The 22,710-nt window shown below is 52.0% G+C and overlaps 2 protein-coding genes across 2 annotated transcripts; both read left to right on the top strand.

Annotated features, from left to right (window-relative positions):
* Window positions 1-6,609: 6,609 nt before the first annotated feature.
* CITED4 (Cbp/p300 interacting transactivator with ED-rich tail 4) lies at window positions 6,610-8,873 on the top strand. The gene is made up of 2 exons (XM_031595075.2): window positions 6,610-6,718; window positions 6,981-8,873. The coding sequence occupies exon 2, from the start codon at window positions 6,992-6,994 to the stop codon at window positions 7,607-7,609; it is 618 nt and encodes a 205-aa protein (XP_031450935.2). The 5' UTR covers window positions 6,610-6,718; window positions 6,981-6,991; the 3' UTR covers window positions 7,610-8,873.
* Window positions 8,874-17,222: 8,349 nt separating this feature from the next.
* Window positions 17,223-21,887, top strand: LOC116230132 (guanylate-binding protein 1-like). Its single transcript, XM_031595073.2, has 15 exons — window positions 17,223-17,416; window positions 17,538-17,650; window positions 17,746-17,855; window positions 17,954-18,147; window positions 18,267-18,419; window positions 18,490-18,590; window positions 18,711-19,095; window positions 19,178-19,305; window positions 19,381-19,490; window positions 19,585-19,769; window positions 19,840-20,082; window positions 20,167-20,447; window positions 20,518-20,730; window positions 20,795-21,061; window positions 21,203-21,887. Exons 1-15 carry the CDS (start codon window positions 17,239-17,241, stop codon window positions 21,416-21,418), a joined length of 2,877 nt encoding a protein of 958 aa, XP_031450933.2. The 5' UTR covers window positions 17,223-17,238; the 3' UTR covers window positions 21,419-21,887.
* The last annotated feature ends 823 nt before the right edge of the window (window positions 21,888-22,710 follow it).

Here is a 22,710-nt window from a genome sequence, read left to right on the forward strand (position 1 = left end):
ACCATGAAAAGCAAGAGAATGGACTATGGAAGAATTATTTTCTTTCTTTCTTCAAAACAAAACAAATGTGTTCATGCCCTGGCTTGGAAGGAGGCTGCTCTGAAAACAGCTCCCCACTGCACAGCCCACGGAGCAGCTCCTGCAATGCCACTGCTCTGCTGGTGGGCACGGCCAGGCTGGAATCCAGCCATGTAAACACGCGGCGGCTCCCACAGGACACCGCCACGCTCCATCACCATGTGCTGCCAATTAGCTGACAACAACACCATTTGTTTTCAGGAATACTGAGCTGATGAGTAACAAAAATAGGAACCTGAGAAACAGGTCCCCGTGACCTGGATCCCAGGCAGCTCTCCCAGGACAGAACTTTCAGTGGCCCTGAGTCACGCACTCCTCCTCCCCCGCCACACCAAGCAGAGCAGCCAGGCACCCAACCCACCCACAAGCACTCACCCACAAGATCACATCTTCCCAGGGCTTCTCCCTCCTCCCCACACTCATCATGGCCTGCACTTAGATTGCTTAGTAGGCAAAAAAGCACACGGGCATCCTAATGCCCTCCAGGGCACGAGAGGAGCGGAGTGAGGCAGGTAGGTATCATCATAGCCACGAGGGTCTGGAAATACCCAGAGGAGCATCTGTTCCCAGCTCTGCTGTAGCCCACCCTGTGCCCATGAGCACTGGTTGTCCCATCCTTTGCTGGGACCCAGACTGAGGGAGCACAGCACAGAGCAAAGGACTCCACAAAGCACCTCTCCAATGCACAAAGCACCTCTCCAATGCACAAAGCACCTCTCCAATGCACGCAGCACAGCGTGACAGGAGGTGGTTTCTCTCTCCAAAGCCACATCAACCCGGGGAAAACAGCCACTGCCTGTTGAAAAAGAGGTTGCATAACATGAAGGAAAGAGGAGGAAGATAAACAACAACTCCTTCTGATGACAGGGCAAGAAACTCCTGCCTAAGCCCCCCCAGAAAGCCACAACCATGGCCATGGCTGCCCCATGCCTTCAAATGCACGACAGTGAAGCAGGTTCAGTGAAGCAGAGAAGCTGCCAGCACAGTGCAGTGCCACACAGGCACCAAGAGATAATGAGAAATAACCACAGGGTCTCTGACTGTGCCATGCAGAGTGAGCAGAACCGCACCAGTTGGGAGGGGAAGCCCCACTGCCAGAGGCCAGATTCCAACAGGGTGGTGCTGGGAGGAATGGGCAGAGGGGTCCCAAGAAGACGTGGCCATGCAATGGGAGCCCTGACTTAACAGGCTCATTGCCAGAGAAATTGCTGCTATGTGCTTCCAACCTGGCCTGAGGGAGATCCCAGAGACCAGGACATCCAGCGAGGCCCCATGGCAGCACCCAGCAGCAGCCAAACTTTGGGTTTCTCCAGCTGACACTGACCTACGGGTTCTGGGCATGAGAGGGGATCTCTCTTTTGGCTTGGCTTGTGCCAAGGGGAAGGGAATGCACTTGGGAGTGGGCAGGGCGGTCATGGGGGTGCTGAGGGGGCCATGCAAGAACAGCCCCACATTGTTACACAAGGACAGCACATCCATCACAAGGACTGGCTTGGGGCACTGGGGTGCAGCCCACGGAGCACAGGCTGAAAACCACAGGCACAGAGCAGGGAGCAGCCAGGGGAGTGCAGGCAAGAGAAAGCAATGGGGGAAGTTCGTGTCTCAGTCGTGTGCTTCTCAACCAAAGTCCAAAGGAGGCGCTTGCAAAGGACACTGGAAAGATTCCAGTGATGTTATCTGCCCCCACAGAACATGATTAGCCCCGAGGGAAGGGAAAAAAAAAAGTTGTTTACAAGCTGGGCTGGCAGCTCAGTGGCTGGAGCACACTGACACCAAGCTCAGCTGTTGGCCTGGCTACATCTGCACCTTTGGAACCTAACCCTAACCCTAATCCTAATCCTTCAGCATGTAGACACTGGGGAGAGGGAATTTTGGGTTGCTGTTCATAGAATCATAGAATGACTTGTGTCGGAAGAGACCCCAAGGATCATCAAGCTCCAACACCCCTGCTGCAGGCAGGGCTGCCAACCTCCATATCTAATACTAGACCAGGCTGCCCAGGGCTCCATCCAGCCTGCCTTGAACACCTCCAGGGACCATGGCTGCCCAGAGCCCCAGTGGGGAGATGCATTGTGCTCTCTTGGAATCTCCACTTCTCTGAATTGAAATCAAAGTGTTTTTAAGAAGCTCGTGTTCTTTCAGAGTGGACCCATCTGCAGTTTGGGATGCAGGGTTTGCCTCATGCACATTCCCCATGTCCTGACCAGGGAAATGGTTCTTGTCTCCTCACTTGTCCACCTGGAGACAAGAAATAGCCCTGGTAACAGGTGTCTAAAATAAGCTGTTGTTGGCCAGTATTTTGCTTTGTCAGAGACTCCTGTGAGACACAAGAGCCACAGCCCATGTCAAAGAACCCAATATTAATTGAACTTCTAAATTCTGGCTTGTTGACATCATTATTTAAATCCACACTGGAGGAACTCCATGGGAATTTGCTCCTGGTTCAGTGTTTATAGCACCATTGTTTCTGTTGGACTTCACATCTTCCAAGTAGAGTTTCTCAAACCAGTGCATCTGTCCTTCCAAACAGATCCTGCCCAGTGCTGGGAGAAGGTGGAATCCCCAGAGACCCAACAGAGTGCAGTGGTGTGAGGACAGCTGTACACTCACAGCTGCATTAGAGAAGCATGGCACATGCAGTGCCTGCCTTGTTTAACCAACCCTCCTGCATACAAAGTGACCTATTCTGCACCTCGGGGAACTCAGTGCTTGCTTTAGTGATTCAGATCTGGCTTTGTCCAACCCAAGATCTTCCCCAGATGCCACAGTCAACCAGCCAAGCCTCGAGCTGCTTTGCCCATGGGAGCTGCTGCAAGCCAACAGAGTGCAAGAGGAGAGCCATGCTGATGCCTGGCATCTTGTGCCCTTTAGGGAAAAACAATTCTTCAGAAGTCCTTTGTGATTCGAATGAGGAGTTAAGCTGACTCAGAGGTGATTTATACACACTGCTGCCCCACATCTGCCCACAGCCACAGACCCATTGGCAGCTGTAGCTGATGAATCTCAACATAGGTCACAGCTCTGTGGACTTCCAGCCTTCCACTCCATATCTCTACTCTCAGACTTTGTCCCTCAATGAGTGGGGGGCTGCAATGGGATTTGTGGGTGTCCATCCCTCAAAGACAAGCCTTTCCCTTAGTAGGTGATATTCCTAATGGCTTTAATTTTGGAACATGCAGGAGCTCTGCAGAGCCAAGCGTGGAGTCAGAACCCAATGCAGGAGATTCTGAATCATGAGATTCCTCAGATCCTTCTGTTTACACCCAAATATGTGGCTCACGTGGCTACTTGAGTTGTTCTGCAGTCTCCCCATGAAGCTGAATTACATCCCATAGCAGTTGGGTGGGTTTAAGATGAAGCAAATAGTGGGAATTGCTTGGTCAGAGGAATAACCCCCGCCTTGTCCCCATCCATCAGTACCTTTTACATCCAATAGAGCTCTGCCTGTGTGCTCCCACCTCTTGCCCCCATGGGTTTGGGAACATGCAGACTTTACCACAGTGATACCACTGGAGCTGTGAAGTCAGTGCATGATGGATAAAACATGAAGAGGGGACACCTATAAGCAAAAGCACAACGAACACAGTGTAAGTGTAGAGCAGGCTGCAGGCACCCTCCTAGGAGGGAAAAGATAAGGCTTGCAATGTTCTGGTGCTCAGGTTGCTGAGCTGATGAACCTACATGGGTGCCTTGACCTGGGACACAAACACAGGTGGTGCTTCCAGATCCTAAAGTCATGCAGAGCCAAACCAGTGCCTCCAGAGCAGCAATCTCATTAATTCCCAGGCACGAAGCATGAAAATCCCCTCCCTCTTCACACCGGCTAATCTCACTTCTCCTTCGGGAAGGAGAAACCAGATCAGCAACTCATCCAGCCTGAAAATAATTCAGCCAGAAACTGAGCTCTTTTGGCTGGGGTCAGCTCTCTGATCCATCTGGTTATGTTACCCCCTGGATGCTGCAGCAGAATCACCCGCTCTCGAGAGCAGTGCTGATGGCACCAGGCAGGCAGACTGGGGAAGTCCTCCATCAGGAGGCTGTGAATGACATCACACGCTCCTGGAGGTGGCCTCTGTGGTGGCAGTGGTGACCAACCAACAGCCCCCAGGGCCAGAGCTGATATGCAAACTGTTTATCTGCTTTCCCAGAAAAGTCCCACTGTGTCCATGGGCTGATTAATGGGTCTGTGGACACATCTCCCTGCCCAGTACCCCTCCTTTTCCTGCAGGTACTCAGTTCTCCAAACTCTGAAGGTTATGCAGGTGAAACATGACAAGGCAACGTAAGGCAGATCAGAGAGCTGACCGCAGCCAGGAGAGCTCCATCCCTGGCTGAATGATGCTCAGGATGGATGAGTTGCTGATCTGGTTTCTGCTTCCCAAAGGAGAAGGGAGATAAGCTGGTGTGAACAGGGAAGGGATTTTCTCTCTCATCTGCCAGCTTGTTTGCAAAGTGAATGAGCCATTCACCACCCTCGGGGTCTTCTGCAGTTTAAACATGGAGAGTGCCTTCTCCCTGCTGCACTCAGAAGTTCCTGCCCTACACAGAACTCACACTGTGCACCACTCCTTTGGCTGAGGGAGGATTTCACACCTGGAAAAATCTGTGGAGGTGAAGGCAGACACTCCCCTCATATCTGCTCCTCGGCTGGCCGTGCATCTGCAGACAAACTCTCCTTCAGGTGGGTATATGTGCACAGCACGTGTTTGCGAGCACTAAAAAATGCATTTGTGAAAATCTCCGGCGTTAAAAAACAATCATTATATAATTACATTAAACAATTAAACAACTGATTCATCGGTTAGAGGCTCACCAACAACACCTGAAACTCATCCCAGGCACTTAACGAGGCAGAAGGTGACACAAACAAAAGCAGCTCTCAGAACATCCTGGAGGTCAATGCCCTGAGCTTTGTCCATGCCTTTTAGGTGGGAAGGTGCTTTCTGCTCCTGGCTGCTCACCCCTGAGAGCATTACCTGCTGTTTTCATATAGAGATGTTCCATAGAGGGAACTCCTCAGGTCAATGCTATGAGGTGCTCACCCACTATGCCTGTGCTGCCCAACTTCAGCCCCTTTCTGATAGTTCATGTTCATGCCTTATTTCTGAAGTAATGCAGTTAAAAACAAACAACTCTGGCAACCTTTGAAACACTCTGTAGGCACTTCCTCCTCCTCAGCAGGGTCTGTGAGCAAGAGGGTTATGCAGAAGACATAAATGCTGTCTAGTTCCATGCAACTGCCTGCTCTGAGTCTGCAGAAAAGAGCTGTTATTATCAGAGCTGTGATCTGTAATACTGAAGTTAAAGGCTGCACAGGAAAGCACACACACAAAGGTGGAAAGGAGCTGGGGAAGCAAGTCTAACTTTGCCATCACCTGCCTTCCAAGTGGGTAACCATGCAGCACTAATGCCTTCAGAAAGAAATCTCTTGGTTCCATCAAAACAAAACAAAAAAATAAAGGGGAAAAATCACCACTGTGCTTTCATACACCATGGGGAAGAGTCAGGTCCTGCAGGGAGCAACAGTGTTGCTGAGGTCTTTGCCCACAGTAACATTACCTGGCTAGAACAGCTCTGCAGAGAAGCAGGCGGGTTGCACTGGGACACAGTGAGCAAAACTGCATGCACAGAGTGAAGACGCTGCTGCAAGAAGAGTTATACCAACAAATCTCTGCTTGGAACAGTTACCTCGCTACCTGCTGAGACAACGTCAGTTCATCCCTGCTGGGAGGGCACTGCTGGCAGAGGAATGAAGGCAGGAGCATCTCATTGCTGCCCATGCTGCAAGAACTGCAGGCAGGCAAAGGCCCTTCTTGTGGTGCACCCTGCTCGTAGGGACCGGGCTGTAGCAGCTCTGGCAGCACTCAACAAACTGCTGCATGCACGTTCTTCAGTATGAGCAATAAATCCAGCACAGCCACCACAGTGTGATGGGGTGTAAAGGCTTTGCAGGGCAACAGTGGAGAAGAGGAAGAGAAAGGTGGTTGACTCCCCCAGAGAGCTGATCTGACACTGTTTGCAGTATCAGGGGTGAATGATATCCCTGCTCAGGAGGCGGGAGAGGGCCACACCAAATGTAAGAGAACATAATGTATGGAAGTGCAGTTCAAAATTAGTACTTCATATGAATGCACCGCCATTCCCTGCTTGCATGGACTAGGAAACAGCCTGTCAGTAGTTCCCCAGCATCCCGGACCCACCCTTACATGAGTCCCTGAGTCCCAGGAGAGTCTGTATGACACAGCCTGCCGCGGGGCTGTTTTACCCCCCAAGTCTGCCGAAGGAGTCAGCGCCTCGGATCCGGAAAGGGAACCTGGTGGGGATACGCCAACTTCATTGCGCCCCGCGCTGGAGAGATCCGGCCCTCCTCACGCTGTAATTGTGACATGTCGTGACAACGGACAGCCCCATCAGCTGCCGTGCTGTGCCGGGACGGAGCCGCCAAGCCGGGCATTGGGCAGGGCGTTGTGCCGTCGGGGGCCGGGCAGCACCGGGCCGCGCCTCCAATGGGTGTTGGGGGCCGGGCTGTGCGTCCCGCCCTGCCCCTCCTCTATAAGTACCGGGAGCTGCGCGCCCCGCACAGAGCTGAGCTGAGCGGTGTTGTGGTGTCGGTAATTGGAGCCGCTGGAGCCCCGGATCGGTGCGTACCGCGCGGGCACTGCCGGGCTCCCCGCCGCGATCCCGGGGCGGTGCGGAGGGGCACCGCGGTTCGAGTCGCGCTGGGCTTTACCGGCCGGCGGCGGGCGGGCGGGCTGCAGCTCGGCTCCGCGGCAGGGTGCAGCGCTACGCCTTTCACCCGGGGCGAAGTTGGGGGGTGTTCTTCGGTAGAAGTCGTCTCGGACGGGAGTGGGAAGCGGTGCTGGTCCCGGGAGCCTTTCCCTGAGCCGCGTGTCGCCTTGCAGGGGCCGGAGCTATGGCTGAACATATGATGATGTCCATGAGCCACGGTGGCACCGGGCTGCAGAGCTACCGGATGGGTGTGAGTGGGCTGCAGGGACCACCGCAGCATGGGCAGCACGTGCTGAGGACGCTACCTGCGGCGGGTCAGATGATGCCGTATGGAGGGGCCGGCATGGATGGTGCAATGAGGCCCAGACCCAACCTCAGCGGGCAGATGAGCCACCACCAGATGCAGAATGCGATGATGTTCAACGGCCCAAGTCAACAGCAGCAGCAGTACATGGGGCCGGTGGGCACCCAGCAGCTCATGGCTAGTATGCACCTACAAAAACTCAACACCCAGTACCAGGGTCACCCACTGGGCATGAGCAATGGGCCCATGGGAGCTGGTGCTCAGCAGTACAGAGTGGGGCCGAGCCAGCACCCAGGCATGCAGCACATGCCCTCACCAGCTCTGACCTTGAACGTTATGGACACTGATCTCATAGACGAGGAGGTTTTGACGTCCCTTGTCCTGGAACTGGGGTTGGACCGGATTCAGGAGCTGCCAGAGCTGTTCTTGGGACAGAACGAGTTCGACTTCATTTCAGACTTTGTTAGCAAACAGCAACCCAGTGCCATCAGCTGTTGAGGGGCTTTGAGCTCCTCCTTGTGTCTTAGTGGTTTTGAGTTTGTTTCTAACTTCCTTCTCCACCTGCCATCCTCCTCCCTTCCCCTGCCTTGCCCTCTCCTGGATTCCCGACCTCCCTAAAGAGACAATCATCGGACACTGGCTTGCAATGGATTGCTTTTCTCTTCTGTGTGGTTTTTCATTTGGGAGTTCATGGGGTGGGAACCATGTGTACCCCAAACAGAGCAGATCAAGAGCTCTTGCTGTAGAGCTGCCTCTAAATGGCATTAACAGGATTTCTGGCTTAAATGGAAGTGATGGACTTACGACTTTCCACAACCAGGCTTTGAGCACAGGGAGCGACGGGCAGCTGGCAGCCCTGCCAGGAGCTGGATTTGCTCAAGGATTCTGCGGTGCCAGCAAAGTTAAAGGATCCCCAGAGAGAGGATTGTCTCCCCGCTGCATGGTTTGAACCAGTTTGCCCTTGCAAACATGGGTGGGGTTAGATTATTTCTTGGGACTTTCTGCTGTGACAGTGAATAGGTTTTCAGCCTTGTCTGTTCAGCTCAGAAAGGGGCTCTTCCCCTCCAGCAGGCTCTTTTTTTTTTTTTCCTCCTGAACTGACTGAGCAAAATAAACTATGCCTTGGGGAAGGGTGTGCATAGGTGCCTAAATGTTCATCCCTGTGGAACTATGGGTCTCCAACATGTACAATTAGCAATCAACTGTAAAATTTACCCACTGTTTAGAGGCTAATTCAGGCACAAGGCTTAAAGCTGCAGTCTAGCTCCACTTTTTTCCACCTCTGAAACCAAATAAAGACCGTGCAACTGTATATTCCAGAGCTAATCTTATTTATTTTTCCTATGATTATTTATTTGCAAAGGGCTCCTTTTGTTATTTGGCTTTGGGACTGCTGGGAAGGATGCATGGAGAGTACTGCAGCTTTAAGATGCTGGCTTCAGAAAAAGAAAGCCTGGGATAGTTTTCAAGCTGCGTTTCAGATGATCACTGCAACCCAAGGTCTTTGTGCTGAGCACACAGGGCTGTGTAAATCTAACACCCTCGGAAAGTGATAAAGATGACTCGATTCCTAATTCCCTTACTCGGGGAAGGTTAAATGTAAAAGCTGGTGGGGTTTTGTTTCCTCTGCTGTCTCTCATTTCCAGGCACTGTGGAAAGCTGCTCGTATCTCCGAGTTGCTGCTGCCCTCTGCTGCTGACAACTCCTGACAACGACCAAGAGAGAATGTACAGATGAATTTGCAAATAAAAACTGAAACGTCTCCGGTGTGCATTTGTGTAGTGCTGTCTCTGGCATGGGTTGCAGTGTGGAACACTGGGAAGAAATGTTTTTTTCTGCTGCTGTTGGTGTATTCCATCACCCCCAACCTGATGCCCAAATTGCAAGGATTGTGTTTAGAGCTTAAGGCTTGGAATAAGTCAATCCTGGTGGATTGGGAATGTGACCCATCGTCAATCCTCATAGTGTGGCTGGGAAGGTGAGGTGCTCTCTGTATTGAGGTTGATATCCTATGGATGGTGGCTGCTGCTGCCTGACCCCATGGTGCTCACACAGATGTGTGGGGCTCCTTACTCTTCTTGCAGACCCATCAGCTGAGTTACAGCTGCACTCAGAGACCTCTGCTGCTTTCTATGCCATAAAGGTCCTCAAAGTCAAGGTGGCCTTTGGGATTTCCTTCTTTCCCAGAGCTGAGATTTTTCTTTCTGTGTGGTTCCTAACAAGTCCTCTTGCACTACAGGAATATCCCCAAGTGTCTCTCTGTTGCCCTGCAGCAATGGAGCTGTGGATGCTGCTATTCAAGTGGCTGAATAACTTTGGCCATGCTTGGATCACCTGCTGGTGTCACCTGGCCTTGTGCAGCTTTAGAGCAAGTGTGCAAGTCCTGTCCTTGCAGAAAGCCTTTGGTGATTGCAATCTGGAGAGCTGATCAAAACATGCATGGCACAGCTGGTGTTGCGGGGGTGAGAGCTCCATTTGGGCTGTCTGCTTGGGGGCAGTGGGCTGATAAAGACCTGCAAGAACATTGCTTTCTCTGCAGAGGTTGTAGTTAAGCAGTTAGAAATTGGCAGCTGGATTCGTTCCTCATATTAGAAGAGCTGAACTTAAACAGGTGTGCTAAGGGTTATTGGTTGTGGCTGCAGTTGGAGCAGGCAGTGTGATGCACCATTGTGGCCAGAAGTGTCACAGCTACAAAGCAGGGATCCATGACCACCCTGCAGCTGCAGGATTGTCAACTTTAGCATGTTTTTTAAGTGGTGTACCAAGAACAGGAACGCATTGCTCTGTAGGAAGCACTTGGCATTTGATGCAGTTTGGACAGAGGAACGTGTCTGCATGTCCTCTTGGCTCTGTCCGTACGTCCTGTTGGGAGGTGGTGCATGCAGGGTCGTAGTGCTTTAAGCTGGAGCACAGGAGCTGAGAGTGCCTGAGGTGTGAAGGCACTGCGGGGTCCCAGTCAGAGTTGCCTTGGGAATTTGTCCCTGCAGGCTCAGCTGAGTGTATTCCAGTGTCAGCTTTTTCACCTCTGCATTTCCCTGGAAGAAACCATTGAGGTCAGCTGTTTGATTCCCCAGATAACTCAGGCCAAAGCCACGTATGGTTTCTGCTAGTGATGCACTGCTTGTGGCTAGGTGAGCCTAAACTCTGCTTTTCCCAATGAGCTGACCCTGACCTCTTCACCCAGCAGCACGGTGTTTCTCCAGAGCCTCAGTGTCTGCAGGGAGCTGACATGGAGTACTGCAAACCATTGCGGAATGACAGTGCCGTGACAGTTTGGGAGGACAAAAGCAGCTTGTATGCAGGATGTTCTCTTCAAACCTGGAGGAGACTCATTGCATGGTTCATCAAATGATGCTGGGAAGCACCTCTACAGGAGTCCCTTGTGTTTGCTGGGGTAGAAGGAAGATTCTCCCATCCCACTGCCTGCTCCTGATGGGATGGCTGGGGAACTCCTGTCCCCTGACCTATGCTGGGCTCTCTTTTATCCAAATAGGTTTGTAATTATACTTGTAAAGACCAGACCTGGAGGTAGGGAGCATCTGTGTGAAAGTACAGAAAGAAAAGGCATTTCTGTACACCTCTGTCTCAGCCCACGTGTCTGCAGGACGATGAAGCTTGCAGATAACGTTCAGTGATTCAGAATAGCAGAGAACAGGGGAAGGATTTGTGAATAGTGAGTGATGGAATGAGCAATGACTGGTAAATATCAGGTGGTTGCAGTAGATTTGACCTCTCTGACTTCAGCTGCAGCCATTCAGCAGAGATCTTTGTGTCACAATGAATATTTGTATGAAGAATCTTAGCTTGTTGTTCAGCAGAAGACAGAAAAGCAAAGGGAAAATTAGAAATCATTAGGAGAGACTTAGAAAGCAGAAGGCAGCAATGAGTGCCCTGCAGTAAATACAGAATTCAGTTGCATCCTGTGTACTGCCTGTGCTGGTGAGCTGTCCCAGATGCTCACCTGCTTATCACAAAAATGATACTAAGAGAAACTGTAGAAAAAGGGCAATGTGTGAAGCAGAGAAATGTTTCTCAAAAGAAATGATAAAATAGACTGTGGCCACCCGGTCAGGAAGCAAAATTCTGGGTAGCAAAGATTTGTAAAACAGATAAAAGGGAAGGGGAATAAGGTGTGATTTTTCCCCAAGTTTAATTGAAGGTGTCTGCTGATCCCTGCAGCTTTTGGTCCCAAAAGAGACAAAGTCCCATTTGCTGTCAAAGAGACTGAGAACACCAGATGAGAACTGCTGGGGAAGGTCAAGCCAAAAGCCCATCTGGCCTTACATGCTCTCTTGGAGCAGATAGAGGGGACATCTGAGAAGTCAGGTGGTTTGGATGTGGTCCTTACAATGCTCCTTCCCAGCTTTTGGAAAGTAGTGGTCCAAGGAGCTCCTGTGCCACAGGTTATCCCTACCATGAAAGATACCCAGCTGGGGCCCTACCCACCCTACAGTCACTATTTAATTTGTGGATACATTCAGCAATACCTTGTGCCATCGAAATGCAGAGAGAAAAGAAAGAAAGCTCTTTGTAAGATGCTTAAGCTCTGCAAGCTCCTCTTCATTTTAAACCTGCCACTGACTCACTTTGTTGGGTGTCCCCTCATTCCCAATCGTTCCATGCTCATCTCCTCCACACCAGTAATGATTTTATATCTTCTGTCATGTTCCTCCCAGAGCCACCCCCCATTCAAGACTCACTTCATCTTGTAGATTGTCTTCATCACCTTTTTCTGTCCTGTTTCTAGTTTTACAAGATGGGGGAAGAAGCAGCAGTACTTTAAGCCACAGATGTGTCATGTATTTCTCCAATGCTATAATTAGGGCTGGCTGTTCTATTTTCCACTTATTCATCACAGAGCTAAAGAAAGATTTGGACTGAAAGGGACCTATGGAGGTCACTGTTTAATCTCCTGCTCCAACCAGGACTGGCTTCAGAGATAGGGCAGATTGCTCAGGGCCTTATCCATCCAAATTCTGAAAACCTCACAGAATGGCATTTCTCCACATCCTTGTTTCAGTGCTTCACTGCCCTCATTTCTTTCCCAGTTTCTCCCATTTCAGTTGCTTGCTGGTTGACACAAACACTGGCCTGTATACAGAGACTCCGAAGGATAATATTGCATTTGTAGCAACTTTTGCATGGTATGGTTCTCTCTCCTTTGAGCACTACCAGCCAAGGAGATGGAGGATGACCACCTCTGCATGTTAAGAAAAGTGCAATTGTTGCCCACTAAACAGCAAATGTCATTCTCTGTTGATAGCTGTGGCAAGATATTCAACTCCAGCACTATCCTGCACATCCTGAGCAGTGGGACAGGAGATCTTTGGCTGTAGCAGAGGGTGCTGGAGGGTTTTGTGGCTTCTTCTGTAACAGCCAAATCTTTGGAAAGGGGGGATTGGGGTTTTGCAGGAAATGACCTCCTTCTTAAATATTTAGAACAAAAAAACACGTGCCTGCTGCACTGGAGTGCGGGTGTTGGTGTGACCTACGCAGCACAGAGTAGGGTGAGGAAGAGGAGCTGACACACACCTTTGATGCAATACAGTAAGCATCCCCATTCCAACCAGGACTTGGGACAAAGAAGGGAACCTGCCATAGCTCATCTTCATGTCCATCTGGATCCACAGGAGCCAGCCAAGGGTCAGCACGTATGTGCATGAAAAAGGGTTGAAAGCACCAGCTGCTGGCTTGCTGACTCAATGTTTTCTTTCTCTTTTGGGTCAGCAGCTTTGTGTACTCTCTGAATCATGGGGAAGGAGTCAAGAAGAGCAGCACAGAGGTGTTGTGCTGTGCACCTCTGCCCTGAGCCAGGCATGCAGGTTGTGGTCTCATGCACATGCTGCTGTGGAGCGTGCATGGGGAATGGTTCCACTTTTCTTTCACCAACTGAAGCATGAATTCCCAAGAGTTTCTACATGACTGGGAATTAGGGAAAGCGGCTCTTTGCCAAATCCAAGTGATATTCCAGATCCAACAGACTAAGCCATAGCTTTGCAAGCAACTGCTTTTGCAAGCATCTAATCCCAACCCGCCTCCTAATTCAGCCAGTGTGCTGAAGGAGGGGGAGAGAAGAGGGTATGTGCACCCCAGGTCTCTGATCAAACGCACTGGGTTACTCTGTGGTCCATCTCTCAGCAGTATGTGTAAGATGAAGGTCCCTTCTGGAGTATGTAGTAGGTTATGGCACATTACAACACTGATAACTTTCAGATGCTGGTTTCAGAGTGCCGTTAGGTTGCTTCATAATTGCTACACCAAGGTATGGACCAAGTCCTCCTTTTCCTGTTTTAACTGTAAATGCAAAAGACGGTTACAGGGCATTATAGCAAACTGAGAGAAGTTTTGGCAAGCCAGCCAAGTCCCATTTTCAGTTGTGTTTGTGTAGCTCAGAAGCACTGAGACCTTTCAGTGCAAAGAGGGCCACGTTGCATCCTGCAGCCTCCGGATGGAAGATAATTTCCTTTCCAGATTTGCCAGAAATATCCCTGAGTTCACATTTCCAGGGAATTCTACAAGTGCAGCCTGCTCCAAAAGTCTGTGTCTTATTCATGACCTGTGAAGCACAGCGTGGGTGAGGAGACTTCAGTTCATCAGCTTTCTTGTCTTTTCCCACTCCATTCTGTGAGCAGTGCCAAGAGCAAGCTGTGTTTGCAAAGGGGACACAGGTCAGGGAAAGAGCAGTAGTTTTAATAATTAAACGCAGTCTTCCTCAGTGTTTCTGATGAAAAGAAGAGGAAGAAGAAAAAGAGGAGCTCAGCAATGCCTCACAGAGCTGCTGGTCTGCTGGAGGGGCACAGGGAAAGGTAGGCAGTGTTGCCCTACTTGGTGAAATCGTCAGAAAGCATCTCACGGAGGTGAGATTTGCAGGTGCCTATTTGCCTCCTGTGATAGGAAAGCAAAGCAAGCTAAGCCTTGGGGACTGTGTGCTACACACCCCAGAGCAGACAAATGCCACACCAAGTGTGTGCATGCAGCAAATGCTGCACAGTGTTCAGTGGCTTGAAAAGAAACTGTTAGAAACCACTGCTGAATCCTGCCCATGCACCCTGAGGAGCCCTTGTGCAAACACAACTGTTGCATTTGTTAAAGGCACGACTGCCACAGATGCCTGATTTCTCCTGCAAAGCTTCTGCAACAATTCAGGGCTGTGAACAACATCAACTGCACAGCTAAAGTGTTTAAGGCTGCTTCAGATTGGAGGATTGTATTCCCAAAGAGTTTTTAAAAGCTGCCGGTGCTGCACGGTGTCCCAGCAGATGGGCTGCATGATCTGCTTTATTCGCTTCAGTCTGAAGGACCTGGGGTGAATTCAAGGCAAGGAAAGTCAAGCTTATAAATAGCCCATCTCAGGAAAAGGCACTTTCCGTTCTTGTGTCAGTACATTGCAAAGAATAAAGAACATTCAGAGTTGAAAAGACCCTTCTTATCTTTTCAGCATGTAAACCTCTGCATCTGCTTCAGTGTGCTCAGCTCCCAGGGCCCAGCAGGGTGGCAGGCAGGGGACACAGCTTCCTATCCTGCAGTTTGGCACGGCCAGCAGGCAGAGAGGAGGCTCCCTGCAGCACGATGCTCCTTGCAACACGATGCTCCTTGCAGCACGATGCTCCCTGCAGCACGATGCTCCTTGCAGCACGATAATCCTGCAGCACGATGCTCCTTGCAGCACGATGCTCCATCAGCTCCTTCATTTCTGCACTGCAGATCAAAGTTACGTGAGAACTTTGAAAAAATTGAGCATGCTGGAGGAGCAGTGCAGCCTTGCATTAAAAGACCTTCCTGTGCTTTCACAGATCACTGGAACACAGGCTAAAATACACAACATTGCAGGAATAAGAAAGAAAAGAGAGGTAAATCCTCTGTCATAGCATGAGAATGGCAATAAGACAGCTAGGAGGAAAGGGATGGACCCTGCAGCTCCTGCTCCAAGCACAGCAGCTCGGTCCAGGAGCACCACATAGGAACTTTAAGGACCCAATGTAAGCCCCAGGCATTTTGCAGGCTACTCTGTTATAGCGGCTGTTTCTGAAGACCGGTCCCTTTCCGAATGGCAGATCTGACACCCAGGGTCACCCACAAGGCCGACGGGGCGCTGCTGCCTCCCGGTGGCCCCGGCGAGCAGCACAGCCCAGTCCAGCAGCAGCACTGGGAGAACTGGGAGGCTGGGTGAGCATCGTGGGTCACCTCCGGGCGGTTTGCTCCTGTGCAAGGCATGGATTGATTTAGCAGTTAACATTCATGCCTGCTGTTGATGAAAGCTCTTTGTACTTAGAGAGTGAGCGAGCATCCATCAGGAAGCTTGAGCCATGCCCCCTTCCACCATGGATCATCATTCCGTGTGTGCAGTGAAATCTCATGACCCAGAGATTCCCTTTGTCATTACCATTTTTATTGGTTCCCCCACTCCCCAAAAAAATAAAATAAAATAAACCTATTTTGGGGGGGCAGAAAAGCACCCAAAGAAGATGCTGGTCCTTTCAGGCAATGCAATGTGTAAATTATCAGGCCAGAAATTTACACAACAAAGCATCTCCAAGGGACAGGCTGGTTGTCTGTCAGTCCTTCAGGGCTGACACTGGCAAATCAGAACAAAAGAGCAGCAAGAGAAAGATCACTTTTTCTCCTTGCTGAGAGCATCGTTGGACGGAGGGAGTGTGGGGTTTTATAACAACAAATGCACCTTACTGGAATGGAAGCTCTTTCAGAAGAGCAGCTCATCCAGGAGAGCGTGCTGTACAGCTGAACTACTGCAGTGTGGTTACAGATCTTTGGAAGTCACAAAGCCAAGATAGAGACCTGGATTCTTATTGTGACCTGGTACCTTAAGATGGTCCATCAGGAAACTCCCTAAGCCCCAAGTTGGAGACATTCTTTATCAGCAGTGCTGGATGCATGCAGGTAAATCCTCCTACCATGCATAGCTGACACAAAAGATCTTTAGCTTATACACATTTCTTGTGTGACACGTGCCAAAGATTCTCAGAGTGTGTTACATATTCAGTGACTGGTTCCAAGCAGGACCTCCTGTTTCCTTGGTACAAAGACTCAGCAGAACTTCCTTATCTCCACAGTTCAGAGACACAGCTTTGTTATCTAAACAAACTGCAGAGCAGGGCTATCCATCGATGAACACTAGCAAGCTTAACAATGCTGTTACAACTGATAACACTTCCATAGAAAATATATATAATATAATCTTTCACAGTATTGGTTCTTTCCTTCAGACTGTGTTTTTATGTCTTGACAGCAGTTTGCTTCGTTGGTGTATCTAAAAGACAACACATCAGCACAAATTACTGCAATCCAACACCTTCATACTTGTTTCAATTTTCTTTCTTAAAACTTTCTTGGGAATGTAGTTCAGCAGATTTGGGGAGGATCATAGAATCGTAGAATGGCTGGGTTGAAAAGGACCACAAAGATCATCTCGTTTCAACCCCCTGCTGTGTGCAGGGTCACCAACCAGCAGCCCAGGCTGCCCAGAGCCACATCCAGCCTGGCCTTGAATGCCTGCAGGGATGGGGCATCCACAACCTCCTTGGGCAACCTGTTCCAGTGTGTCACTGGATGATTTTATGATGATTTTATCTTCTATTTCTCTTGGAATGTGTTCTATTTCACATTAGTCTGCATCAGAAACAGGTTCAGTGTGGGAAATGACCGAGCTTCACTCAGTGCCCCATCCATGCCTGCGCTTTGTGAGGAGCCCCATTTGCCCACAGTCTTAACATTTTGATCCATTGTGGATGCCCTTTATAGCACTTACGGTACAGCAATGGATACACCAACAGACACACAGACAGCCCAAATAAAGCACTGACCCGCACCAAATCAAAACTGAACAGCTTCACCAAAGTGCTGAAAGCCCCTAATTGACCCCAAAATATCTCCCAAACCACCCCGTACCCGCGGGGCTGCGAGCCCGCCAGAAGTGGCCGCAGCCAATCACAGCACGTGTTCCACCTTCTGACAGCTTGGAGAACCAATAGTCACCAAGCTTTCACTTTTAGCTTGCGGAGTGGCCAATGGGGAAAGCCAAACAGCAGCGAACCCGGCGCGAGGAGCACTCCCATAGGGCGGGGCCAGGAGGGAATCGAAACAGAAACTGTCAAACTCTGCAGCACCCCATGGAGCAGCCGCTGCTGCTGGCGGCTGCGGACGGGCCGGGGGGGGGCATACGGCTCTCCCCCGGGGGTCTGGAGGCTCTGCGGGCCCTGTCCGCTCCACTGCATGTGGTGGCGGCGCTGGGGCCGCCCGACGGGGGCTCCGGGTTCCTCATGGAGCAGCTGGCAGGATCGGGCTGCAGTAAGGGAGTGGAAGCTGGGAGGAGGGGAGAATGGGAGCAGAGGGGCCGGCGGAGCTCTGACCTCGTCCTCTCCCTCTCTCTTCGCCCCCCCCCTCCTCCCCCCGCCCCGTTGCCCTACAGGCTTCCCCGGCAGCCCTGGGCTGTGGATGTGGAGATGCCCGCACCCGGACTGGCCCGACCGTGAGCTGCTGCTGCTGCACGCCGGAGGATTCCTTGGGGGCGAGGAACCGGAGGTAACGAGCGGGGTCCGGGGTGGGGCGGTCCCGATCCCCCGCCCCACTGAGCGACCCCCAATTCACCCCCCCACCCAATTCCTCCCCCCTCGCAGGATGGCGCTGGGCTGCGGCTCTTCATGCTGCAGCTGCTGCTGGGCAGTGTGCTGGTTTATGGCAGTGGTGATGGCAGTGGTGACGCACAGGAACAGCTCGAGCTCCTCACGTATCCTCTGTGTTCGGGGTGTGGTCCTTTTCCCCCTTTAGGCCTTTTTTTTTTTTTTTTTTTTCCCTGTTTTTTTCCTGTTTTCCTTCACTGCGCAGCTACGCCCAGAAGTTGCCACACCATCTGCGCCTGATGGAGGAGGAGGAGGATGAAGAAGATGAAGACCATCTGCTGCGCTTTGTGCTGCCACCCTTCGTCTGGAGCCTGTGCAGCACAGCCCAGGCCCCTGAGGATGAGGAGTTGTTGGAGGCTGAGGACCACAACCTGGAGCCAGCACTGGCCAGCCCCCCAGGTGCACTGTGTCCCCAGTTGCCATGTCCCCAGCCCCCATGTCTCTGCATCCCTCGATCCTCACAGCCACCTCTTCCACTCCTGTCCCTATGTCACCCAACTGTCTCTCTGTCCCTACAGGCCCCGTGGCGCGCTGTATCTTGACGCTGTTCCCTGAGCAGAAGCTGTTCCGTGTGGCTGACAGCAGTGTTGAGGGCCTAACCCAGCTCTGCACCCACCTGCTGGGCTGTGATCCCAAAACAGAGCCTGGAGGGGCAGAGGTGGGCGGTGCCTGTGAGTGGGGGTTCTGAGGGTTGATGGGGGTGATGCTGCAGGACCCCCTCTAAGGATGCCATGTTCCCAGACCTGGCAGCGCTGGCAGAGCGAGTGGTGGATGCAATGCAAGAGGATGCAGTGCTGCGGATTGGGCGGCTCTGCCAGGAGGCCAAGGAGATGGCACAGCAGGTAGATGGGGGCACAGAGACACCATTGTGTCCCCATGTCCCCACACCACATTGTCTCCATGTTCCCATGTCCTGACACCATGTTGTCTTTGTGTTTCCACACTGTGCTGTCCCTACACAGGAAACTGGTGACAAGTGGCCCACGGCCACCAACTTTTGGCAAGATGACACTTTCCTGAGGAACAGTGACACCAGTGACACCATCCCACAACACGATGACATCTCCCAGGCCAGCAGTTCCCCATGGCGTGATAACACTGATGGTGACACCACTCAACAACAGGAGGATACGGCCTGGGTGGAGGCACCATCCCCCCACCCACTGTCCCCGATGCCAGCTCCACTTTGCCTGGTTTATAACAGTGACAGCAACAAACTGTCACTCAACCCCAGAGCACTGGCAGTGCTACGTGGTATCACCCAGCCCGTGGTGGTGGTGGCCATCGCCGGGCCCTACCGCACTGGCAAGTCCTTCTTGATGAACCGGCTGGCAGAGCGGCGTACTGGTGAGCTGGCGCAGGGGAACCACATCCACATGGGGCATGTTTGGGGGTGTTTGGGGGATTTCTGATGGTTCGTTGCCCACAGGTTTCCCGTTGGGCCCCACAGTGTGGGCGGAGACCAAGGGCATCTGGATGTGGTGCCTGCCACATCCACGCCGGCATGGTGTGGCACTGGTGCTGCTGGACACCGAGGGGCTGGGAGATCCCCAGAAGGTGGGTGCCAGGGGAAAGCAGCCCCAGGCCCTCTCACAGCCTCCTGGACCCTCCTAAACCCAACTGTGTGTGCAGGGTGACAACAGCAATGATGCCTGGATCTTCTCACTGGCACTGCTGTTCTCCAGTACCCTGGTGTACAACAGCATGGGCACCATCAACCAGCAGGCACTGGATCAGCTCCGGTATGGGGATGAGCAGGAGGGTAGTGACACAGTGATGTATTCCCATGGTGGTGACAGCGCTCACATGGTGATAACGCTGACATGGGTCCTGCAGGCTGGTGACAGAGCTGACAAACCACATACGTGTGCGGGTGGAGGATGAAGATCCAGCAGCTGAGTTCAGCCGTGTTTTCCCCAGCTTCGTCTGGGCTGTGCGTGACTTCACACTGCAGCTGCGGGAGGGTGAGCGTCTGATGACTGAGGATGAGTACCTGGAGGATGCACTGCGCTTAAAGCCCGGTACGGCCATCACCATGTGTCACCATATGTCCCTATGGGTGGTGGCACCATGCTGATGTTAGCAATGCAGGGAATGGGCGTGTGGTGCAGGAACACAATGAGATGCGGCGCTGCCTGCGCGCCTTCTTCACACACCGCAAGCTGTTTGTGCTGGAGAGACCAACGGCTGATGCAAACCTGGCACGACTGGAGGAGATGCAAGAGGATGAACTGCAGCCACGCTTCCGGCAACAGGCAGATGCCTTCTGCCAGCATATCTGGGAGAAGTCACCGGTGAAGGAGTTGCCAGGCGGACGCCAGGTGACAGGCACCAGTGAGTGGCGGTGGCATGAGGATGGTGTGGCACATGGGGGATGTGTGTGGGTGTGATGTGTTTCAGTGATGGTGTCTCTCACAGTGCTGGCTTCCCTGGTGGAGAAATATGTGGCTACCATTGTGAAAGGTGAAGTGCCTTGTGTGGAAAGCACAGTGATGGCACTGGCAAGGACCGAGAACACCGCGGCAGTGGCAGCAGCAGTGGCTGAGTACCAGAAAGGCATGGAGCAGGACCTGGTGCTGCCCATGGACTCACGTGCCAGTCTGGTGGATGTGCACCAGCGCTGGGAGCGCCATGCTGTCACCCTCTTCCTGTCCCGTGCCTTTGCTGACAACGAGCGCACCTACCAGTGTCAGCTGATGGTGAGTCACTGTCATGCCGGGAGGTTCTGGGGGCGATTTCTGTTTGATTCAGACCTGTTTTGTGGTGCAGCGAGAGCTGGAGGCAGCCAAGGAGGAGTTCTGCCGGCGCAATGAGGAGGCATCAGAGCAGCGTTGCCAGGCGGTGCTGCGGGAGCTGTGGCAGGACGTGGAGCACCGTCTGCAGTGTGGGGACTATGCAGCACCAGGTGGTGCACAGCTGTTCCAGGATGATCTGTGCCGTGTGCTGGAAGACTACCAGTGGTGGCCTGAAAAGGGTGTTAAGGTGAGTGGGGTGTGATGGAGCCTGGTGTGGTGGTGCAGGCGGTGCCTCATAGCTGTACCATCAGGCAGATGCAGTGCTGGAGGTGTTCCTACGGGAGCGTGAGCCGCTGGCACAGGCACTGCATGCAATCGATGCACGCCTGGTGATGATGGAGCGGCAGCGGGAGGCAGCAGCAGCCAAGGAGGCAGCAGCCAGGGAGGCAGAGGCAGCGTGCCTGAAGGAGCAGCAATGCAGCTTGGAGGAGCACTGCAGGCAGCTGGAGCAGCAACTGCTGGAGGAGCAGCGCCTGCGGCTGAAGGAGCAAAACCGCTTGCTGGAGCACCGCCTGAAGGTGAGCGCTGTGATAGTGTTGTGTGGTGGAACCAGCATGTTGTGGCTGTACCAGGGATGATGGTGTTGTGCAATGGTACCAGCACGTTGTGGCTGTACTGTGGCATTGTGCAGAGTACTAATAGCACTCTGTGTCCCACAGGAACATTGGACACTGATGGAGGAGGGTTACAAGCATGAAGCAGAGAAAATGGAGCTGCAGATTAAGCAGTTGCAGGAGGAGAAGAAGAGGACTGAAAACCACGCATGGATCATCTCAACTGTGGGCCTCCTGGCCAACGTGGCTTCACTCTTCCTGCCTGGCGTGGTCGGCAAGGCAGTGAGCATTGTAGGCAACATGATAAAGCGCAAGCTGTAGTCCAGCCACCTGTCCCTGTGTCCTGGCTTCAGCTGTGATGGCGCTGAATTTTCCTTCATTGTGTTTGGTATGATATGTTTGGGAGAAAAACAATATTGATAATGAACTGATGTTTTAGTTGTTGCTGAGCAGTGCTATACAGAGCCAAGGACATTTCAGTTTCTCAGTTTCTCCTACTGCCCTGCCAGTGAGGAGGGCTGTGGGGGATGCAAGGAGTTGGGAGGGGACAGAACTGAGATACCTAACCTGAACTGGCCAAAGGAATATTCCATACCATATGATACAAACTCGATAATTGCTAATTATTATGATACTTTTTTTGCACAGATATTTCAGTGTTTTCTTGGAACAATATCACTTAACACTTTACTTGCTATTTACGTGTCTGTCTCTAGGAGTTGAAGTTGTCATTTTGCTGTGCTTTGTGATCTTGGCTTACAGTATGATAAAACTGCTGATTGGGAACTTATCTGGTGTTTGTGCTCAACACTGTAGGGATCTTTGTACTTTAGGACCTGTATCTTGGATGCTATGAGTAATTACACTTTGCTCTGTCTCCTTCTGGCACCGGGCTACAAAGGAAATAAGGGAGAACACTTTCCACCCATGGACCTAAGCTAGCCAAAGGGATATTCCATACCATAGGACATCATACAGAAGGACAGCTTGAAAAAGTGAGGGGAGTTTGTCGGGTGGGCTGCTGCTGCTTGGGGGCTGGCTGGGCAACAGTCAGGGCACTGTCCCTCAACCCCATGGCACTGCAGGAGGTGCTCCAGCCCCCACTGATGGTGGCCATCAGGAGTCCTATCACAGTGGCAAATGATGAAATACCTGGTCAGCCTCAACCAGGGCTCCCTATGCATTCTGTGGATTTCTGACGGCTGGCCCCCAAAAACAGAGCTGTGGGTGCAGGGCAACAGCCACAATGATGCCTGGATCTTCATGCTGGCATTGCTGCTCTCCAGTCTGGAGAGCCTGGGCATCATGGACCAGCCAGGCAGGAACAGCTGCAGTATCCTGCAGGGACTGGAATGGAACTGGGGGAATTGTGGTGAAACTGGGAGATTTCTGGCAAAGAGGGACTTGAGGCAAAGTTGGGGGATTTGGGATGAAACAGGGATTTGGGGTGACAGGGGACTTGGGGCAAACTGGAAGATTCAAAGCAAAGCTAGGTTTTGGGCAACCAAGTATTTGAGGTGAAGCTGTGGGATTTGGGCCTTGCAGGATTTGGGATGAAACTGGGAGATCTGGGATAAAACTGAAGGATTTGGCCAACGTGAGACTTGGGGCAA

This window comes from Phasianus colchicus, chromosome 24 (genome assembly GCF_987193195.1).
Source record: "Phasianus colchicus chromosome 24, bPhaCol1.hap1.1, whole genome shotgun sequence".
NCBI classification, from domain to species: Eukaryota; Metazoa; Chordata; class Aves; order Galliformes; family Phasianidae; genus Phasianus; species Phasianus colchicus.

Excerpts from the sequence above, each read along its gene's own strand:
- LOC116230132 (XM_031595073.2), top strand. The coding sequence starts at position 17,239 with ATGGAGCAGCCGCTGCTGCTGGCGGCTGCGGACGGGCCGGGGGGGGGC. Across the intron at positions 18,591-18,710 it reads CCAAGGAGATGGCACAGCAG|GAAACTGGTGACAAGTGGCC; the intron begins GTAGATGGGGGC and ends GTCCCTACACAG. Across the intron at positions 21,062-21,202 it reads TGCTGGAGCACCGCCTGAAG|GAACATTGGACACTGATGGA; the intron begins GTGAGCGCTGTG and ends TGTGTCCCACAG.
- CITED4 (XM_031595075.2), top strand. The coding sequence starts at position 6,992 with ATGGCTGAACATATGATGATGTCCATGAGCCACGGTGGCACCGGGCTG.